The sequence below is a fragment of the Saccostrea cucullata genome, unplaced genomic scaffold (genome assembly GCF_032062105.1).
Source record: "Saccostrea cucullata isolate Sc308-1 unplaced genomic scaffold, CSIRO_AGI_Scuc_v1 ctg915, whole genome shotgun sequence".
NCBI classification, from domain to species: Eukaryota; Metazoa; Mollusca; class Bivalvia; order Ostreida; family Ostreidae; genus Saccostrea; species Saccostrea cuccullata.
Window position 1 is genome coordinate 87,896 of NW_026921535.1, and position 20,984 is coordinate 108,879.

The 20,984-nt window shown below is 32.3% G+C and overlaps 1 protein-coding gene across 2 annotated transcripts; it reads right to left on the reverse strand.

Annotated features, from left to right (window-relative positions):
- Positions 1–3,090: 3,090 nt before the first annotated feature.
- Positions 3,091–16,164, reverse strand: LOC134260219 (vacuolar protein sorting-associated protein 52 homolog). 2 transcript variants are annotated; one of them, XM_062742803.1, is made up of 20 exons: positions 15,996–16,164; positions 15,769–15,838; positions 14,229–14,281; positions 13,434–13,509; positions 12,752–12,819; positions 12,460–12,573; positions 11,329–11,390; positions 10,967–11,117; positions 10,783–10,883; positions 10,538–10,670; positions 9,944–10,001; positions 7,901–8,034; positions 7,432–7,587; positions 7,216–7,334; positions 6,852–6,975; positions 6,487–6,690; positions 6,318–6,344; positions 4,872–5,049; positions 3,614–3,732; positions 3,091–3,483 (listed from the first exon to the last, which is right to left on the reverse strand). In XM_062742803.1, exons 1-20 carry the CDS (start codon positions 16,017–16,019, stop codon positions 3,337–3,339), a joined length of 2,118 nt encoding a protein of 705 aa, XP_062598787.1. In that variant the 5' UTR covers positions 16,020–16,164; the 3' UTR covers positions 3,091–3,336. The 2 variants fall into 2 exon arrangements, with proteins under 2 accessions (XP_062598787.1, XP_062598788.1); XM_062742804.1 differs by lacking the exon at positions 6,318–6,344.
- Positions 16,165–20,984: the final 4,820 nt, after the last annotated feature.

Here is a 20,984-nt window from a genome sequence, read left to right on the forward strand (position 1 = left end):
GATATTTTTATGATTAATCTGTATGCCAGATTTCATTTCAATATGTGCAATCTCTGTGAAGAAAATGTCAGCTAAACTGATGGTGGACAGACAGACAGCAGCAAAGTATTATGATTGCCCTCCCTTCTTTAAAGGAGGGTGTAACAATGTTGGACACTTTTGAATCAGAACAGAAGGGCTTTCATATTTGTTCACATGTGCCTTATTAGTACTTCACAGTACATCATAACATGAGGTCAAATTTAATATTTGACCTCATGAGTGGACCTCGACAGATTTAAACGTTTATCATGATCGTAACATACTGCTTCAAGAATTATAAAACTTTATGGCATTTATTTATTTATTTTTTTTCATTACATTATTTTACAGAAATATGATTTAAATTTATTGACTTTTTGAAAATGAAAATTCCTGTTCCAAAAATAATTATTTTAACATGGATTTGTTTTAAAATTTTAATATTTTCAATTCAAATAGCCTCATCTTCAAAGAGCTAGTTACTAGGAAACACATGCTTTGCCTATTTCTTCAATATTACTCAGCTACATGAAATGATGTAGGCCAATATACAGTTGAAGAAGTTGATTATCAAATTAAAGTAAATTCAGATTGAATATCTTGTTACAAAATTTTAAATCAACACAAATCAAGTTCAGTTCAATTGGAATTCTTAATAGCACAAATCCCAAAGAACCCAAGAAAATTATTTAATTATAGACCACTATTTTTTATATGACTCCCCTCTCCCAACAATAAATAGTAGAATACCCCCCTTTTTGGACAAGATTTTACTCGGATAATTTGATTGCGATTCTGATGCCCTAATTATTTATACCTAAGGACATTCCTTGTACTGTTCCCGCCCCTGTTACATAACCTAAATGGAGAGGCGTAGCGCCTTAACTTTAACAAGTCTGTTTAACAGCCACTTTAAAACAAGTCATCTAGCACTTACATTGTCAATTAGACATTTCTGTTTGTTCTAATGCTTTGGCTGACAACATTTTGATTTGAATGACAAATGGTGGTTATTTTTGACAATGTCTCTACAACACTCTTTAATCTTTGTTTTCTTTCTTGTGAGGACGGCTGTAGTTTAAAATCATTTCAGTTGAACAAGCTACATTTTTTCTCTTTGATATGGCTTGCTTTAGGGAAACACGAGATCCATGGGACACAACACTCACCCGTGCCCTGTATGCTGTTCTACAGAAGACTTGAAAAAATATTTTTTATTTATGTGTTTTTAGGAGTCCAGGTTATCCAAAAATTTATTGGAATTCCCATGGGTACAGATTTGCCACTCCTTATTAACATACTTAATTTTGTATTAATCATATGAACCAAGATTTGTTTGAAATCTTTAATGTGAAAAGAAGGAAACACTTGCTGTAGCCTTCAACTCGATATTTAGAAATATAGGCAAAGCATTATCAGTTAACAGAGACATTTCCATTCTTATGATTTATCTCAGTGAGCTTGGAATAAACAAGAGATGTTTGTAAAACACTTATGCCCCCTCCCCCAAATAATTGGAATTTTTCCCAAGTCCCAGGGACATAACTCTGTCAAAAATGGCCTGATCATACCCAAAACAGTAGATAATCTTATGAAAAATCTGTATCCTAAATTTCATCTCAGTATGTGCAACCTCTGCAAAGAAAATGAATGGAAACTGCAAATTAATGGATTTTTTCTAAGTCCAAGGGGTGTAACTCTGTCCAAAATGCCCCGAACATACCCATAATAGAACTTGACCTAGATATTCTTATGATAAATCTGTAGACCAAATTTAATATCAACATGTGCAACCTCTGGGAAGAAAATGAATGGAAACTGATGATGGACTGACAGACAGCAGCAAAGCAATTAATATGCCCTCCCTTCATTGAAGGAGGGCATAAAAATACCACAGTCTGTTATATATTTGGATACTTTACTAGAAATAAAACATTAATGGTAATCTAACAACAAAGCTTTTATGATAAACATGATGACTTTACTTTTAAATAACCAACTTCCCTGACTTATGCAGCAATATACCCTTATCACCTGCATACAGAATTAATATTTCTCAGTTGATACGCAACAGCATGCTCTCATATGAACAATTTTCAATTGAGGTAAGTTATTGACAAACAAGTTGACGAAACAAGTATATAAGCAGTCTTGTTTAAAGTCATCATTTTGAAAGTTTTGTGGTCGATATAATGACCTTGTCAGCAAATATAATCTATCATCAAGTCAAATGCTGACTGAAGTTTTTCATACAAATTAAGCCATTATTTACAATTGTCCATGGATATTTCCATTATTTCCCGATCATGACAAGGAGCACATGGTCGAAGTAGTAAGCAAGGCATGCTAATTCCTTCATGACATTTATGATCCCACCTCTGATGTTTCAGAGGTCTTGTGTTTGCTCTGCTCCTGATTTGTATTGGATAATGGATTTTTTTTAGCTTGAATACTGTTCATTATCTCTATACACTTCATAATTTAAAAAAAAACTGTAGGGCATATTATGAGCCCTAATTTAATCTAAATGGTATCTGAAGATGGTGAACATGGCCCTGAAAATGTTAAGAAATTCTTTTCCTGTATAATTAGTTGAGGTGAGCTAAAATGAGTCTGACAATCCTTTCAGTTTGAAGCAAGGTTGGACAAATTCAAAGAGATGGAATTTTTTTTACATTTCTGACAAAAACAGATGACTCCAGTATTACTTTGCTAAAAGTTAATATAATTTTTAAACTTTCAGATACAATATTTCAAGTCGAAACACCTAATTTATCAGCAGCATATTAAATTTCATTTCAGTCAAAGAGTTGATATAGTTAGACTTATTTTAAATAAATTTTATTGTAATGTTCAATGACCTTGGTCTTTTTAAGAAAATTCAATAACAACATTATTGTTTCAATTTTATCTAATTTTTAGAGTTCAAATTATGAATCTTGACCTAATTTTCCCCTGACAGACAGTCAAGCCTGCAGTCCAAGAAAAAGTACTTCTTTTGGCATATTTAACTACTGTAACAGCTCTAATTATCTTAGAGATTTAAAAATAAAACAAGAAAAGCCCACACATTTTTCACTGCTCCTTTATTTTTCAAGTAATATGTATTTTAGAGGCAATTGTTATGTACTTGAATTTTTTTTAAAAATAAAAATAAATATTACACTGAGAAGACATTACCCAAACATGCATATATATTATACTATGTAATTCCATTATGTTTTCAGCACATACATGTATACAATGTAACCATGCAGTACTACACTGTAAAACATATACATCCTCAATCACAATTTTTTTTTTAAATTTAAGCTCTTAAAAAGTTGGTTTATATTTTTTGACTTCTACCATTACATGATGAATATTTATGAGTTCATTCCTAATTTGCATATTTTTGTATGGTCCCTGTCCTAGCACTTTTTGGAATCTGTGGTAATATTGAATCAACTGAGTTAAAGCTCCCTGAAATAGAAAACAAAAAACTTAGCATATATTATTTAGAAGAATTGCAGGAACCTGGTACTAACAGGCGGCCAATTCCAGGTGGGTGGTCATTCTTGTTCTTTTTTTTTTTAAAGAGTCATTTTATTACCTGTAAAATCTGGGTGCCGTTTTTGAAGTTAGTAAATGCCCTCATTACATCTCCATTGATCAGTTCTAGAGCTCTTTTCCAGTCACTGTTAAATCCGCGTACAATGGACTGTACTCTCCCTGCAATGTCAAGGATCTCAGCTGTATTTCTCTTGTTTTCAGAAACAATGTATGAGACTATTTAATAACTAGAAAAAAATGGTTCCTGTGAATACATTCTTTGATGGGGAAAATAAATATTACTCTATCTATGTCATTATACTCAAACACTGCTTTATGATTGGAATTTTAAATACAGCTGAAAATTCACTTTCATACACCATTTTGGATAAAAACAATTATTTGAAAAGCTATGGCACTTCATGCTTAAAAGCAGCAACTTACAATATTTACATTATACAGTTATGTATAACTGTTATATTTCTTACAAAGTATGTTGAAAGCTAAATAAGTTGATATGCATCCTAACACCATACTGTACACAGACAGGGAGGACAAAAAGTTAAAAGAATTTTAACATCAATTACTAAGTTAAGCCATATAAGTACATCATAAATAAAAATCCAAACTTGTGCCCTTGTAGAACAGTAATGGTTGCTCCCTCAATTTAGCTGCATAAGTATAACAGGAATAATATATTCAAGGAAAAGATAATTTATCAATCTACCATGAAATCAATGAGTTTAAAGGTGTCTGTACACAGATTTTAAGTTATTACCTTCTCAAATTTTCAGTTTAATATCCTAATATGTCACTGTAGCATTTCACATGGATATATAAAAACAAACTTATTTTATCAGGAAATTATTGAAACTATGAATTTCAGGATGTGTTTGATTGACACATCCTTACACTTTCACAAAATAAACTTTACCCTAAAAACTTAAAAGAAATTTTGTTGTGTACTTCTGAAAAATATTTTAATGCAGAAAATTCAAAGAGTTTTATTATATTTTTGTGTGAAATGCTACAGCAACAGATATGTCATGATATAAATCTGAAAATTTGAGAAAATGTTAACTTCAATTCTGTGTCCAGGCACCTTTAAGGAGGGCTGTAGAAATTTGTAAATTTTGAACACTCATGAAATTATCGTACTTGTTTCATCACTACCACACAGAAAGCAATTGACTGGTTGTACTTCATTTTGTAAAGCGTAGCATTAATTGCTGTGATAAACATCTTTTGCAAAGGGAGATAACTAGTCCAAGAAGTTGATGATTATACTAGAAACTAGCTAAGGTTTATCAGATACGTACTCTCGTCAGGCCTGAGTGCCTCTACACCAGCTCTCTCAATGATACTCTCACAATCCTTGACAAATGAAATCATTCCACCAAAGTGAGGGGACAACACTTCCTCTATAAACTCCTGAGTTCGCGCCGTCAACAGTTCCTTAAAACTCTCCGACTCCTTGGATTCTTCTGCTGTTCGCTCCTGTTAAACAATTATAGATATTCAGGCCGGATGAAATCCATTTTTTATTATCATACTGTAAAAATTACCAGCATTTCTAACAACAGTAAACATGCCAAAACTATAAAATTATGCATATATATGATTGTACTTTCTATTGAGATGTAAACTAGATGCTGTGTATAACTTTGAATAAAAAGCAAGTTTTTATTTAACAAGAGCCCCATGGGCCACATAGCTGACATGAGCACTATGGATATAAAATCTTTTAAAATATTTTTTCAGAATTAGAGCATTGAATAATGATTTTGTTTTGTTGTTTTGCTTTGTGTTAATTGTGTCATTAATCAAACATGGTATATACACAAATTGAGTCTGAATTAATTTTCTGAGATGACAATTTATATGCAAAGGCCACGTATTCATGACATATTTTAAATATTCATTTTAATTATCTTTCTTATATTTATAGTCTGTTAATTCCTTTTTTAACCTTTGGATACTTAGATTTTTTAAAATCATTCTCTCAAACATCTTATGAACTTGATGTCAGTATGTTTTATCACTGACATCAGCATTTGCATTTTACAGACACATGAAATGATTTTCTGTACATGTAGTAGGCATAATTTGGAAAAATATTAAATGAATATAATTCAGTTGAATCAGCTCATTCCCTATAGCCTTGTGTGTGTTTGTATACCCCTATTGAGTACCCACAAGAAAGATGGAAAAAAGAAAAGAATATAAGCAAAAAATTTCACCTTGGAGTCTGGCACATACATGTACTTGGAAGAAAAAGGACAAAAAATGCCAAGATACAAAATTCATGACTTTACCTCTTTCATAAAAAAGACAATATCTGTGTATACTGTATGACCAATTACATGTAATTTTAATACTTTTTTTTCATTTGAAGAGTACAGTGCTTTTAATGTTGGAGAGTGTATTTGGTTTCAAGGATTGCATTTGTTGATTAAAGCACATATGAATGGAACTAGTTTACGCATGGAAGAATTACACAAATATTCGCTGTTTTATAATAAAGTTTAAGAATTATTATAATGGAAAGAAAGAAAACTAGCTGTAAAGTATACAGAAATTTAAATCAATCAAAATTGTACTTTAAAATAAGTTGAGCTTTTGATTTTGCTGTTTTATTTTTTAAATAAAAAATAAATGAAAATGCTTGTGATTATATAAATAATGATATGCATGTAGAAGCAAGCATTATTTCTGGGTAAACAATATGTTTGTTGTCAGATTATAGGAGTAAATATGAAAATTACCTGTCTAAACTTAGTAGCAGATGCATGCTAAATCATAAATCATTGTTAAATCAATAATCTCATTCAGAGAACCAATAACGTAGCATTTCTTCATTCAAACTTCAGTGTCCATAGATTAGTTAAATAAAACATCAAATTCCAAGTTTCCTTTTTCTTTGTTCGACCTTACCATGAGCACACCTAACATCATGTCGTAGTTATTGATGAGGAAGATAAGCTGTTCCTTCCTGAGGGGGAACTCGGCGGCCATCTTTAAAATGAAGTTTTCCACCTCTGTCTGCAGCTGTTCCAGCAGGTTATGGACTCGCTCATCTGGGAATGACTGATTGATCCCCACAATGGCCGCCGAAAACTCCGCATACCTCCTGGTGATCTACAGGTGAAAGGGTCTTAATGCTGATAAAGTAATCATTTAGCTGGGGTTTAATTTCAATCTTTTCATGGTGTATTATCTGTGACTACAATTACATAATGCGGTCTGTTGTCTATGTGTTACACTTACATAATGTGGCCTGTTGTCAATGTTACACTTACATAATGTGGTCTGTTGTCAATGTGCCCAAATTTTTGGGGATCAACATCCCTCACACTCTGAATGTTAAGATGTAAAACGGTCTCAAATCTGGGCCACATGACACCTAGGAGGGTATCCCAATACCTACAGAGTTGAATAAAGTTTGTTAGTGTTATGTCAAAAATATTGTATAAATCTGAGATAAAAATATTTTCACATTTAAATTTGCTCCAGGGATTTGAATAAAGATTACATCACATTAATGAGATGGTACATGTATTGTTTACTGATTTAACTGTACATATATGTTTAATCATAATTTGTAGGGCTATGACAAGCATTCTGGTAAATCTAAATATACACCATTAACGACTTTTTGCCTACCTGTCTAGAGCAGGCACCCCTCTCTTGTGCATGATACTTCTAAATCTGTGAACTATGTGTATGGAAAGAAAAATGGCGATAGAATCGTAGCATTCGGCCACGTAGTCCTCCATCGATTTCTGGATAAAGAAGAAAAGACAGTTTATAGTACATAGATGTAAATACAATGTAATACACAATTATTTAAATATGTTTAACATATACAGCCAAACATACCAGATATGTTTGTAAGGTTTTGGCCATGATGGCATTAAATAAGTCCAGGGCGGCTGTTCCTGAGGCCATATAAAAATCTACCAGGAACAGGTACTCTCTACAACAGTTGTCCATCAGCGCGTAGTGTAAGCTCCGAAACAAACTCTCAAAATTAAACTGCAAAAAGAATCATAATAGCACAGATACAGTATCAAGATGTCATAAACTCTGAGAAAAAACTTATCTCAAAAGAAATGTCCTTTAAAAGTTGACAACAAATCAGCAAACTGTTTACAATGACTTTACCAACAGTTCAATACAAATAATTCAAAAGTTGTCTCCCTTTAATACAATGAAATTGACATTCCTACTTTTATCCAACTGTATGTGAAGTTTGTAACATGATGTAAAACAATGTTTTTATCCTATAACATTTTATAACAGTAGACCTGTACCTTTGTGTCTGACTTTTGTTGGGTGTGACACGTACCTTTGTGTCTGACTTTTGCTGGGCGTGAGGAACAATAATGGGGTCCTCCAGTCTTGCTGTTAAAACCTCCCCTCTGTTGCCGAGGGTGAAAACCGTCGACCGATTCTTCAGGGACGGCTTGGAGCTAAAGAAACCTGTTTATATGTTAAGAAAATCTAGAATATTGCTTTGAATGCTCTTTTTTGTCTAGTATAAGCAATTACCAGGTAGTTTAATTCTGATTACATGTCACTTTTTTAAAGCAAGATGTTTTTTTTACCCCATTTCTTAGATAATCAGCAAAACATAATGGGACAAGAGATCTTTGTAAAACATTTATGCCCCCCTTCTCCAAATAGGAATTTATCCAAGTCAAAAGAGTATAAATCTGTCAAAAATGGTGCAATGTACCCAAAACAGAACTTGACCTAGATTTTTATCTGATAATTCTGTATACCTGTACTAAAGGATGTATTCACTATGACAAAAGACTTGACCTATAGGTGAGAACAATTTCCCGGAAAAAGTGACATTTAAATATTAATCTTTATTTGTTGTTTACTACCGTATATATGTCTAAATTTTTCAAATTTGTATTTTAAACCTAAAATTTATTATTTACAACTTTACAATAAACCTCCAAAGTTGGCCGAAACACCATTTTGTCCATTAAACCGTTGATTTTTGCATGAATTTTGGCCTACAAGTCCTTCAGGGCAGGCCTGCCCCTAAATAAAATTTTGATATTTTGATAGATTAGGATGTAAAGAATAATTTAAGATAGGATGTTTTCAGGGGCACCCCTTCCCTTGGATCGAAATTCACAAAAAATAAGGAAACCTGATCTTGATTATCTGCTTTAAATTTATATGTTTCATTCTTATAGTCAGACTAGCTCAGTTGATATATGCACTGATTTTTACACTGTGGACACTTTCTTTTTAAAGTCGGGGGATCGAATCCACCTGGCACCACACTTTTACAGTTTTAAATTTCACCTTTTCAAAGACTTTTTATTTAAAATTTTTTTATCGACTTGTGTATTTTCTTTCAATTATCTATCCTTTATATATGCCCATTCTTGATATTTGAAACACTATAGAGATATCAAATCGTAACAATCCAATGTACAGTTGTCAGTCAGGCGGAACAAACCTCAGTATAAGCACACTTTCTCCGAGGACAAGAATAACTCACTCTGTGTTACTTGATACAAGTATTCTTTGCAGCATTGAGCTGCGATGAATTTCAATTGTATATATTCCTTAGAATTTAATCACATTGATTTTAGCTACATATATCAATAACTGTACTCCCTCGGATTTCATTTAGGCCAATATAATCGGATAAATACCCTAGGCATAAAGAATAGAATGTCAGACACAGTAGACATTACCATTATGCACAGTGAGAAGTAAAGACAAAATATCAATTATTACATAAGGAGATAACAAACTCAGAAAATCAATGAAAGGGTTACTCCTACCTCTACTCACTGAAATAAAGCATTAGGAGAAACAAATTGTTATATGTATTTAGCCTAATGTCATTAATGGGAACGGAATTCAGCAAGCTTTTTGTACAGAAAAAAACCAAGCCAGTCCTATAGGTCAGATCCCTATATATAATGAAGTGATCCTTTCATTTCAGTATGTGCAACCTCTGCCAAGAAAATGAATAGAAATGGAAAATAACTGGAAATTTTCCAAGTCTAAGGGGCATAACTCTGTCAAAAATGACGTGATCATACCCAAAACAATACTTTAACTAGATATTCATCTGATGAATTCGTATACCAAATTTCATTTTAGTATGTGCAACGGTTGTAAAGAAAATAAAGTGAAACTAAGAGGACCAGCAGACTGATCGATCAACAGACAGCACAAATTAATATGCCATTCCTTCTTCGAAGGTGGGCATAAAAATACAGATCAGAAAAAGATTGGAACCCCCAGTCCCCAGATTTCCGATAAAGGCACTTTAGGCTTTATCAGCAGAGGTACCTGGCCATGGTGAATAAGCATGCTTGGTTTAATTATTATAAACCTTTAAATCAAAGGATACTCCTTTTGGCCGTGTCTTCTACTCCCATTAAGTCGTCTTTGTCAGCCACTTCCTCAAACTGAAGATCAGACAGGATAAAAAATAATACACCGAACAAAATGAACAATTCACAAGGAATTCTTCTTCTTACTTTAGGTCTGCTTTACTTATAGATTGCAAATCCTTTCAGATTTCAATTCAATTACTGGATGGATTATCAAAATGAAATTGTACATAAATATGCAAATATATTCATATCAAGTTTATAGAGCATATTCCATCACATTCAAATGTATGGATGTTAAAACATAAATAGTTTCTTTTCCATTTCTTTTTATCAAATTTACATTTTCATAGTTATTTACCTTTTTCTTTTTATTAAATTTACATTTAAAAAAAAAAAATCTTATTCAAGTAATTTACAGACATATTCTAAGCATTTTAAGGTAGTACATGTACTGAGATTAAGATATCTCATGAGATTAAGATATCTATCTGTAGTTTCACCAAGAGATTAAGATATCTACCTGCAGTTTCATCAAGAGATTAAGATATCTACTACTGCAGATTTCAGATTAAGATATCTACCTGTAGATTTCAGATTAAGATATCTACCTGCAGTTTCATCAGGCGACTGAGGTAGCCTTTGAAGTAAGAGTAGTAGATTTTAGACATGGTATCCAGGTACTCATCTCGAATCTCCCTAGCAACATGTCTCTCATTGGCCATTAGGAATTCATTGAAAAATCTACAAAGAATTGTTAAAACAATAAATCAGTGGATTGATATTACCAAGATTACTATCTGACTGAACTAAAAACCTCAAAAATTTACAAAATTTAAAGTAAAAGGAAACAAACCTGAATTTCAGCATGGCATTTTGGGGAACTTGGTAATTACTCATAGGTTTTCTAAATGAGTAAATCTTCTGCATCAAAAACTCCCTGATTTTGGAAATTGCCTTTAAAAAAAATTCAGTATTTACTGATCAAATTAGATTTTTTTTACTGATTAGATAGATTGTATTATAATTCCAGGACCTACCTTAATCTTGAGTTTTTCCAGGATATCTTTCACATCATGACAAGACCTGGCATCCTTGAAGGACTGTTCCTTGACAAAGTTGATCTTATGATTGAGTTCATGAAGCTGCTCCAGAAATTCTCTCTCTGTCACAGGCGTGTCCAGTATGTGGCTAAAGACAGGATTCAACAACTTGTTTATACATGTAAACATTAAAATTCACATTATAAAACTGTTCAAGTTTAGGTGAAGTAGTCTTCATGTAGATATAAAGTTTTCTTTAATAAAAAAAATGAAGGACCTATTTTTACTCATATTAAAGAGATTACATACATGTATAAAAATATAATATTCAAATTGCATGTTAAATAAAATCATCTTACTTGATCATCTGCTCAGGGATTACCATTTCATCCACATATTGACTCAGCTCTCCTCGTACAGCCTACAGACAGACAAACAGACATCAGTGTACATAAATTACAGAGAGACAAACAGATATCAATGTACATAAATTACAGACAGACAAACAGATATCAATGTACATAAATTACAGACAGACAAACAGATATCAATGTACATAAATTACAGACAGACAAACAGATATCAATGTACATAAATTACAGACAGACAAACAGATATCAATGTACATAAATTACAGACAGACAATCAGATATCAATGTACATAAATTACAGACAGACAAACAGATATCAATGTACATAAATTACAGACAGACAAACAGATATCAATGTACATAAATTACAGACAGACAAACAGATATCAATGTACATAAATTACAGACAGACAATCAGATATCAATGTACATAAATTACAGACAGACAAACAGATATCAATGTACATAAATTACAGACAGACAAACAGATATCAATGTACATAAACTAAAGAAGACATATGTCATTGGACATAAATTACAGACAGACAAACAAATATCAATGTACTTAACGTTTTCAGCTTGGTGTCACTTGTCTGTTTTGATTTGTTAAAGTACCTGTCTGATTTTGGGACTTGACTTTACCTTGATTTTACCCATGTGTTTTAATTTTGATAGAATCTGCCTGTTTATGAGCTTGATGTTACCTGTCTGTTTTTGAGCTTGATCTCACCTGTCTGGTTTTGAGCTTGATATCACATGTCTGTTTTTGAGCTTTATGTTACCTTTCTGTTTTTTAGCTTGATCTCACCTGTCTGTTTTTGAGCTTGTTCTCATCTGACTGTTTTTGAGCTTGTTCTCACCAATCTGTTTATGAGCTTGATCTTACTTGTGTGTTTTTGAGCTTGATCTCACCAATCTGTTTATGAGCTTGATCTTACTTGTGTGTTTTTGAGCTTGATCTCACCTGACTGTTTTTGAGCTTATCTCACCAATCTGTTTATGAGCTTGATCTTACTTGTGTGTTTTTGAGCTTGATCTCACCAATCTGTTTATGAGCTTGATCTTACCTGTCTGTTTTTGAGCTTGATCTCACCTGTCTGTTTTTGAGCTTGATCTCACCTGTCTGTTTTTGAGCTTGATATTCATACTGACGGACTGCTCCTGGAGAGTTTGGATCTCACTGCTGATGCTGCTCAGGTCGCCCTGAAATCCATTCAGCATCTCCTCCATTCTCTGTACACCAAATCAGAAAGTGGGACAGTTAAGTTGTATAAATTTATCCTCATTGATAAGTTTCCCATCAATTAAACAATATTTATGCACATCTTTATTTTGCTGACTGTAATATTATTGTTGTTTTAATTGCATATTAAAAGGGAATTGTTTTATCATGTTTTAAGAAATGATTTACCTCTAGTATGGTGTCACAGGCTGCTATCTGTTTGTGTAAACTAGCAATGTTTCCACTCTCCTTAATATCTTCATACAGTTAAAGAACAAATGGTAACTGTCTTATACTATTGTTAACATTTATCTCCTTTCTCTTCTAACTTAAATACGTGCTTCAAATATAAATATACTTCTTTTTGAAAGCTAAAATGCACACAGGGTTTGGTTTATCTAGGCCTAAAATAAAATATTGTTTGTTTGCAGTTGCCGACCGACCCACTGAAAATGCACCCGACCCAAACTTTTTTTTTAGCCATTTTGTAATATTATTTTTTTTCTCCAATTTTTCAGGATATTAAAAACTGCTTCATTTTCAATTTTTGTCTTTATCAATCATTAGTTTATACCAAGAGTGCAGCTTTTTCATGGAAAGTAGGCCTATGAAAAACTTTATTTTATGTTATCTATCAAAGATCTGGAAACAATTCTTTTTTCCCAAAAAAAAAAAAAAAAATTGCCTACCTACCTACCCTGACTAAAAATTATAGGTCGGCAACTGCAAACAAAGAATTTTTTAAGCTTGGCCCTACTGTTTATGAGGATTTGTGAAGGTCCTGAGATATAAAATTTTGGCAGCTAAGAAAAATGGAGACGTGTAATTAATGAATTTGATTCTTATCTTGATATGTCCAGTTAAAGGATACAATCTTGTATTGAGGCATTTTCGACATCCAACAGCTCTCTTTCCACTTCTTTAGCATAAGTTCTCAAATCTGTACCCTAAAATACAAAAATTCAGACAAGTCAAATATTGAAAGATTTATTTTTACACACTTGCTTTTACATTCCTCAAATAATACACTTAAACTCTGCTTGTCTTTACTGTTCTTTCTTCACAAGCATTTAAAAAAATACTAATGTTTTCAGAAACTATTCCAAGGCTTGAGACCAGACTTACTTAGAGTTAATGGTACGACTGGCCTGTATTTAGGTGTTTAAGGGATACTTCATAATGTATAATGAATGTTACATACAATCCAATGTAGCTTGTTCAAAATGGAATAGATCGTTTTTATATGAAATATTTTCTCTCCGAGTTATTTCCCTTGGTTACCATCTTTGTGGTCATCTGGTAAGTATTTCTTTTTGTCTTACCAAATTTTAGAGAATGTGTCAGAAATATTTGGGGAGGGGGGGGGGAATCTATATGGAATAAAAATTATAAAATATAGGAGGCTCTGTTTCTTACCCCACAATTGCCAGTATAAAAACTTAAAGTTGGTTGAATAATGAAGGAACATGAGCATGTTGACCTCCAATATGGCGACCTACGGGAAATAACTCTAGTTAATTTGGACCTACTGAAAACTCAATATTAAACTATGTGTATTTGAGATCATTTGTCTGCTTATCTAGAAAATGTTAATTGAGAATCTATGTGCACTTTGTAGGAAATTGTTGTTTAGAGCTTATTGTTAGAAAGACACATAAACATTTACCTTTTTAAGTGCATCCTGTACAACCTCATCTTCCAAGTTCTTCTGAATATGCTCTGAAATGTTCAATTGCTCTTTGTTAACTTTTATTTGTCCTCTTTTAAATTATAATAATGTTTTTTATATTTATTATTAAAATAAAAATAAGGCAATGATAAAACGTAAGAGATGTGTTTGGGATGTGTTTTTTTTTAACTGAAGAAACAATTATGCCATAATTGAACTGAAGAAAAGCAGATTAAAAAAAAAAAAAAAACTCAACAACTGAAATGCAGCAGCTCTGTGATGAGGCATTGTTAGGAGAGGACTTGAGCATTGATAGCATCTCAGGTTTTCATTAAATGATTTGGGTTCTGAACATATTTTATTGCATAATTTATAAAAAGGATTGGTTACAAGTTCTTGCAACTTTAACAGAAAAGGTATGGGTTTTGACTAGCTAATTATTAATGCAAACAGAAGAAAAAATTAGCTTCCAGTGTATACCAATCTGTTGGCTTTCTCTCATTAGCCTATAATTCACACTACTGTATTGTATAACTATACTGGCAGGTTAGAAAATTTGATTAAAAGACTAAAAGCAGCAAAACATCTCCCTAACAGAGATCTCACCAAAATATGAATTTATGATAGGCCACAATTTTAGAACCTTGAATATGTCCCTGTGTATTTTTATTACATCGTACGTCATGACTATACTCTGAACATGAAAGTACAATTTACTTGCATGGACCGGAATAAGAATGTTATTGATTATAAGCTCTAATTATACCAAATGCAGTGAGCCACTCTACGCTGCGAACTCTTAAAGCGGCGCGTCGATTTACCCAAATGGACCCAAATGGAACCCAAATGGAAACACAAATGGACCCAAATGGAAATCAAATGGAATATTAAATATCGTATTTTAATACTTATTCAAAATGATGAAAATAAATGAACTTACAGTTACAAATGATTTTTTTTATTATTAATCTCTAATATTGTATTTTGAAACATGAAGTTTTCATAGTATCCTATACACCGGCAAAATTATTTGGGGGTAGGGGCATGGCCTCCTCCCCCCCCCTCCATCCGTTCCTACTGCCATAGAAACTATCAAATACTTCATTTTTGTATTCAAGTATGTTCAATAGTTATTACAAATAGAATTAAATCGCATTTTTAAAAATACAATTAAAGAAATTAATGATATTAAAATATTCTCTTTTTGTTTTAATTTCATTATTTTCTATGTTTTAAATAAGTAAAAACTTGAGAATACGACAATGACATAATATATATATTTTATATTCCTTTTGATTTCCATTTGGGTCCATCTGAGTTTCCATTTGGGTTCCATTTGGGTCCATTTGGGTAAATCGACGCACCCTCTTAAAGCAATGCCTCGGTGAAGAGAAAATTCAGACTTTGCACATTAATCCAAATGCAACTAACATACGATTTCAGATTCTATTTTCTCTCTTTATTTCTTAAAAATATGTAAATAATGTTTGCTATCAAGAATAATTCTTGTTACAAGATATCAATAAAAAATTCTTACCATCCACTTCATCCAGCCAAAAGTCTTCTGATGTCAAATCTAGTTCTCCTAAATTCAAATTGATATCCCCCTACGATTGAAAATGCATAGAAAATATTAAATACTAGTAGGTTTGAAAGTTCATAATTTCCGAGTGGAATGTAAAGAAAAATACCAAAACTATCAATATTAAACAAACAGAAAGCAACTGAGGAAATTTGGATTATATCATGATTCGTCTGCCTCACCGCAGGGTCTCCCTTGTCGGTCATCTGAGTGTGTTCAGAAAAAAAAACCAATGGCTGGATTAAAATAAAACCTTTCACATCAACATTTACACGTCAACTCAAATGTACAGTGTGAGAAAAATCATTATTTTGGTTTTGTACTCTATTTCCGGAAAAGGATCTTTACCGTATCTTGGTAACTCGTTCTCTTGTTGATTCGGACTCTTAAGAAAAAACATTTTTCAACATTGAAAAATCTACAAAGCGATGGTTAGATAATTATCACACAAATCTGAGCTTATTGTAACATTCTGCTATTTTAAATTTGATAGCTTTTTCTTTCTCTAAGGCCCATTTTTGACTATTAATTTTCAAAACTGTTTTTCTATTCTGATTTTTTTTTAATTTTCAAAAGTTTTCATTTTTCTTTTAAAATTACTTTTTTTCTCTTTTCAATGTAATGCGCCCGTTAGAAATTAAAAAAAAAACAACAAAATAGCAAATGATCTTTTTTTTAAAGTTTGATCAAAATAAACAAATGTCATATAATCTAAATTAAGATTAAGAATTAAGACCGATGCATACCGACATAAAACTATTATTGTGTTTGTTGATAATTAATCATCACTGATTTCCCATGACAGCCAATTTGTTAGAAGCAAATGTAGTGTCCAGTGTTGCACAATGAGGAAACTGAACAGCGATGAATTGGTCAGTGACACATACATGGACCAGCAGACGACAACCTGTCACGCGCGAAAAAAACTGACAGAACAATATAAAATACTTGTAGGCTATGCCAGATCCGTCCACTGTTTGCCACTTCCAGCCGAGACATAAATTTTACGGCGCAACAATCCGCACTTTGGATATCTCTTTTCGAATAAGCGCATTAAAAATCTTTCTAATTTTTTTTTTCGAATTAAAAAGGTTCGGCTCTTGGAATAAGCTATCATGTTAAAATGTAGTGTGACGGAATAGTGGAATTTTCAGCAGCATCTCACAGAACATTATGATTGTGATGGACAGATTACGTAAAATTATCATGGATCTCTTAATTCCAGTATTATTTCTAGTGGCGGTAAGTTTTTATTAAATGAAAAAGATAATTTCAATGATTTAAAATTTGAAATATATTTAATCATATTAAATTGTTTATGCCAATGTATACTGTATATTACACATACTTATAAATTATATTTAGAAATGAACCAAATATTTTTTTGTCATATTTTGAAAATTATGTGAAGACGCATGTCACTTTATCCTCAAATCTTGCTTTTGCATGTATTTATTTGACAAAATTTTTAATTAAAATAAAGTAATCATGTACTTAAATAACTAAAACAAATTAATTTTGATAACAACCTCTAAACATTAATATCATGGACGAATCCATGCTGGAATTTTTTTCTTCGAGGTCAATTAAAAAAATTAAAAATTATTTTTTTTAAATATGACAAGAAAGACTTTCCTATTGATAATATCATATTTTTGCGGGCTGGATGGGTGTCCAAGATTATGTTTTACTTATAATTCAAAATTTAACCTGGGCATCCAAACTCTGACTAGTTCCGCGCATAGATACATGTAAGTAATGTTTTAGTGAAATTGGACCAATATTCTGACCCCGGAGATCGTGATGCAGGTCAATTGTCCATGACATATAAATAGACCTTTTGGACGATTTCGGCAGTTGCCAACGTTTTTCCATTTACCTACAATATAGGTGACAGCCACTAAAAATTAAGAGATTTATTGAATTTCCCGACAATACATCACATTTTCTTTGCTGTACGGAAACGTAATGCCGAGTTCCGGGATTACATATATCGCATAGGCGTCGGAACCTGGAGTGGGGCTTAATTGGTGTTTACTTTTTTTTGTTGGTTTAGCCCCCCCCCCCTACTTTCAGTCCCCCCCCCCCCCAAAAAAAACTTCCGACGCCTATGTATCGAATTACTACTTGTGAACTTACAAGTGGCTTGATATCAATTAATGTCCCATTACATAACGAAGTAATCACTACCTAATAATTTTATAATGTCAGTGGTGTATCAAGGATTCTTGAAAAGAGGGTGGTGGTGTTAAAATCAAGTTAGGAGTCTAAAGAACGAGCCCCCGGAAGCTGTCAAGTTTTGTTTTTTCTTTTAATTTTTTTTTATCTTAGCTAAATTTTAAAGTTAAATTGACGCAATGTCCCCTCGTTAGAAATGATTTCGTAATTCTATTTACATGCATGTATAATAGAATTACGGAATTTATCATTTTGCTTGTTCTCGGACATTAACACATTTGTGAGAGGGTGTGTGTGTGTTTAGTTTACTTTGAAATACAAAATTGTTTAATGTATTGCTGAAATTTCTTTTTAAAAACAGTTAAACAATGATCCATTACATTACTTATTTCAATCATGAAAACTTATTTTGAGCGACAAGCTTGTCGATTTTTTGTTGGATACTAGTATACGTCATTACTTCACTCAGTACACGTTCTATACTAGGCACTATAATGGCTCCCAACCTTCCTGTGTGGTAGCCTGCTCCAGTCACTGACGGCCACTTCAGCATTTCGTTAAGATGAAAATGAACCATTCTATTGTTCCGAACTCACGTATGTCCATAACTATAGCCTACTCTATCAGAGGCGCTTAGAACAATCAGTCACAATTCTGTCAGCGTTATGTGCAGCCGTGCAAAAAATCACACATTCTTCTCTATTCATACTCTGCGATCCCCTCCAGCAACTGTTAAAATGTTTATTGCAATGGCCTTCGGCCAGTGGAAACATCACGAGTTCAACTCATCGAATAATCAAGGACTTTCTGAGTATAATCCGTTGTCGAATGATCAAACATAGTCCCTGAAAGCACTATACTTGTTGAATTCAGAACATCCAACAATTTTTCCCTTTGCAAGAAGGTGCTATTTAATTTTGTATACAATGTTTTCAGTTTCTTAAAGAAAGTGTACATCAATTTCTACGTCCTCGCTATCTTTCGTTTTTGAAAGTGGAGTAAGTGTGGTTTGGATGGGTCTTTGATGTCAAGAAGAGTAGAGAATTATGAAACAGAATTCCACAAGACCATTTCTAGATACTAGTACATAGATGAATAATCTGGACATTACATTGATTAAATTCATGTAAATTTAAATACTGATTATAAATGTTTTAAATAAAAAATCCTATAAAGATGTACATATTAAGTTTATTTCAAGACAATGAAGCACAACTGAACAGAAATCACTGCTATTTACCTATTTTGGGGAAAACACATTCAAACGAAGTATCCACATTAGTTTGTTTAGGTCTTTTTGATGACTTCAATTAGGTAAAAACGGTGTTATATACAGTGCATTTATTCTAATGAAGTCTGGGGACAGGGTCCTATAAATGCACTCTAACACAGTGTGCCGCATTTCAAGCTTCCTTAATGGTATCTCCTTGCTGTTGTTCAACAGTTGTGCTTAGCAAAATCAAATATCATTTTTGGAGACAAAAGATACACGTTAACGGTTTTTTTTTTTCAAAAATAACCAAATTCATTTCATACAAGCTATGCAGAAAAATAACCTTAAAAAATAATTAATTAAAAATACATGTAAATTAATTTTAAAAAACTCTCATACTTTAAAAGTAACTCAATGTACATGTGTAGATGTGTATGTACATGTATAATTCTCTCATCTTTTTAAAGAATTAAAGTAAGGATAGAATGAAAGCTAGATTGATTTTTAAAAGTAGAATTTCTGTTTAATTCTGGTTAAGTGCTTTCACTTTAGAATACATTTTTTTACAATCTAGATACAGACCACAAAAGTTCAATTTTGAGAAAATTTTTAGACGACGATTCAAGTTTTGAAACTGTGAATTTGAAATTTGGAAACTAATAAATACCGATATGGAACGTAAATCTCCCTACGTATATGTTAAAACGTATTTTGCTAATACGCTTGTTGTGTCATGTGTTCATGTCGTTACTAAGTTATCTAAGTAATTACTAAACCTCTCGCCGAAAGTGTCGTTTTTATGTCCGACAAAAGACATACGTTGTTTCTACGACAATAGTGTCGTAAAACAACATTTAATCATTCCAAGGAATTCCGAATGAATCGCGCTAATTTATTATAGAAGGCGTGTCAATCGTCAATCAATCACTCCAATTTTTAGTTACAATACTAGCCACCGATGATTGACAATGGACAAGATACGTATAAAATCTTCACAATTTTTGTACAGTTCAACATCGGGACATTGTAAACATTTCTTTTTCAACTGGATAATGATTGATAAAGACTATTAGTATTAGAATAATCAGATGCATGAAATGTTATAATAGCGATCTTTCACACAGTAATCATATTACAAAAAATCCATCTGTGAAAAACACGAACCTCTGAAAATGAAATCAAAGAAGGGATCAGGTGCCATGGAGAGTTAGCTTCCCCTTCCGACTGGCCACGCCCACCATGTACCCCAACACTTTAGCTTTAATAAAGTCTGCAAATCTGTAGAGCTTTTATAACACTCAGTTTGAAAAAAAAATGACCTTACAATTTGAATTAAAGACGCTTTTTAACTTTTCACTTAACGACAGCTTGTATTTTCTATCAATACCATGTACTGTGTTAACAATATGTGGGTAATGATGATTTAAATGAGACTGTAGAAAGCCTTGTATCACTAATCTATTTGGCAGTTGTCTGTTCCTTCTTAAAATTGTTTGTGCGAAGAAAATGATCTTGCACATCGAATTAAATAAGAGATATAAACACATATGAATGTGGTTATGATATAATGCTACTTACAAGGAGAATTTAATTAGAGAAAACTTGAAGTGATCACCTTTATCATAAAATTTATGTAGTTGTTTTGCCATCAATATCTTTCTCTACAAAAACAAGTTAAAACAATCAAATAACCCCCAGGGACTGTAGTGTCTTTTTAAGAATTCAATGGAGTATATCTGTTTTAAGCATGAATGAAAATGTATTGTGCATAATAATCTAC

Bases quoted from the DNA above. Each gene is read 5' to 3' on its own strand.
- LOC134260219 (XM_062742803.1), bottom strand. From the start codon at position 16,019: ATGACCGACAAGGGAGACCCTGCG. The intron at 10,884-10,966 runs GTAGGTCCTGGA...TTTTTTTTAAAG, and splicing joins TGGAAAAACTCAAGATTAAG to GCAATTTCCAAAATCAGGGA. The intron at 7,588-7,900 runs GTACGTGTCACA...TTCTTTTTGCAG, and splicing joins AGCAAAAGTCAGACACAAAG to TTTAATTTTGAGAGTTTGTT.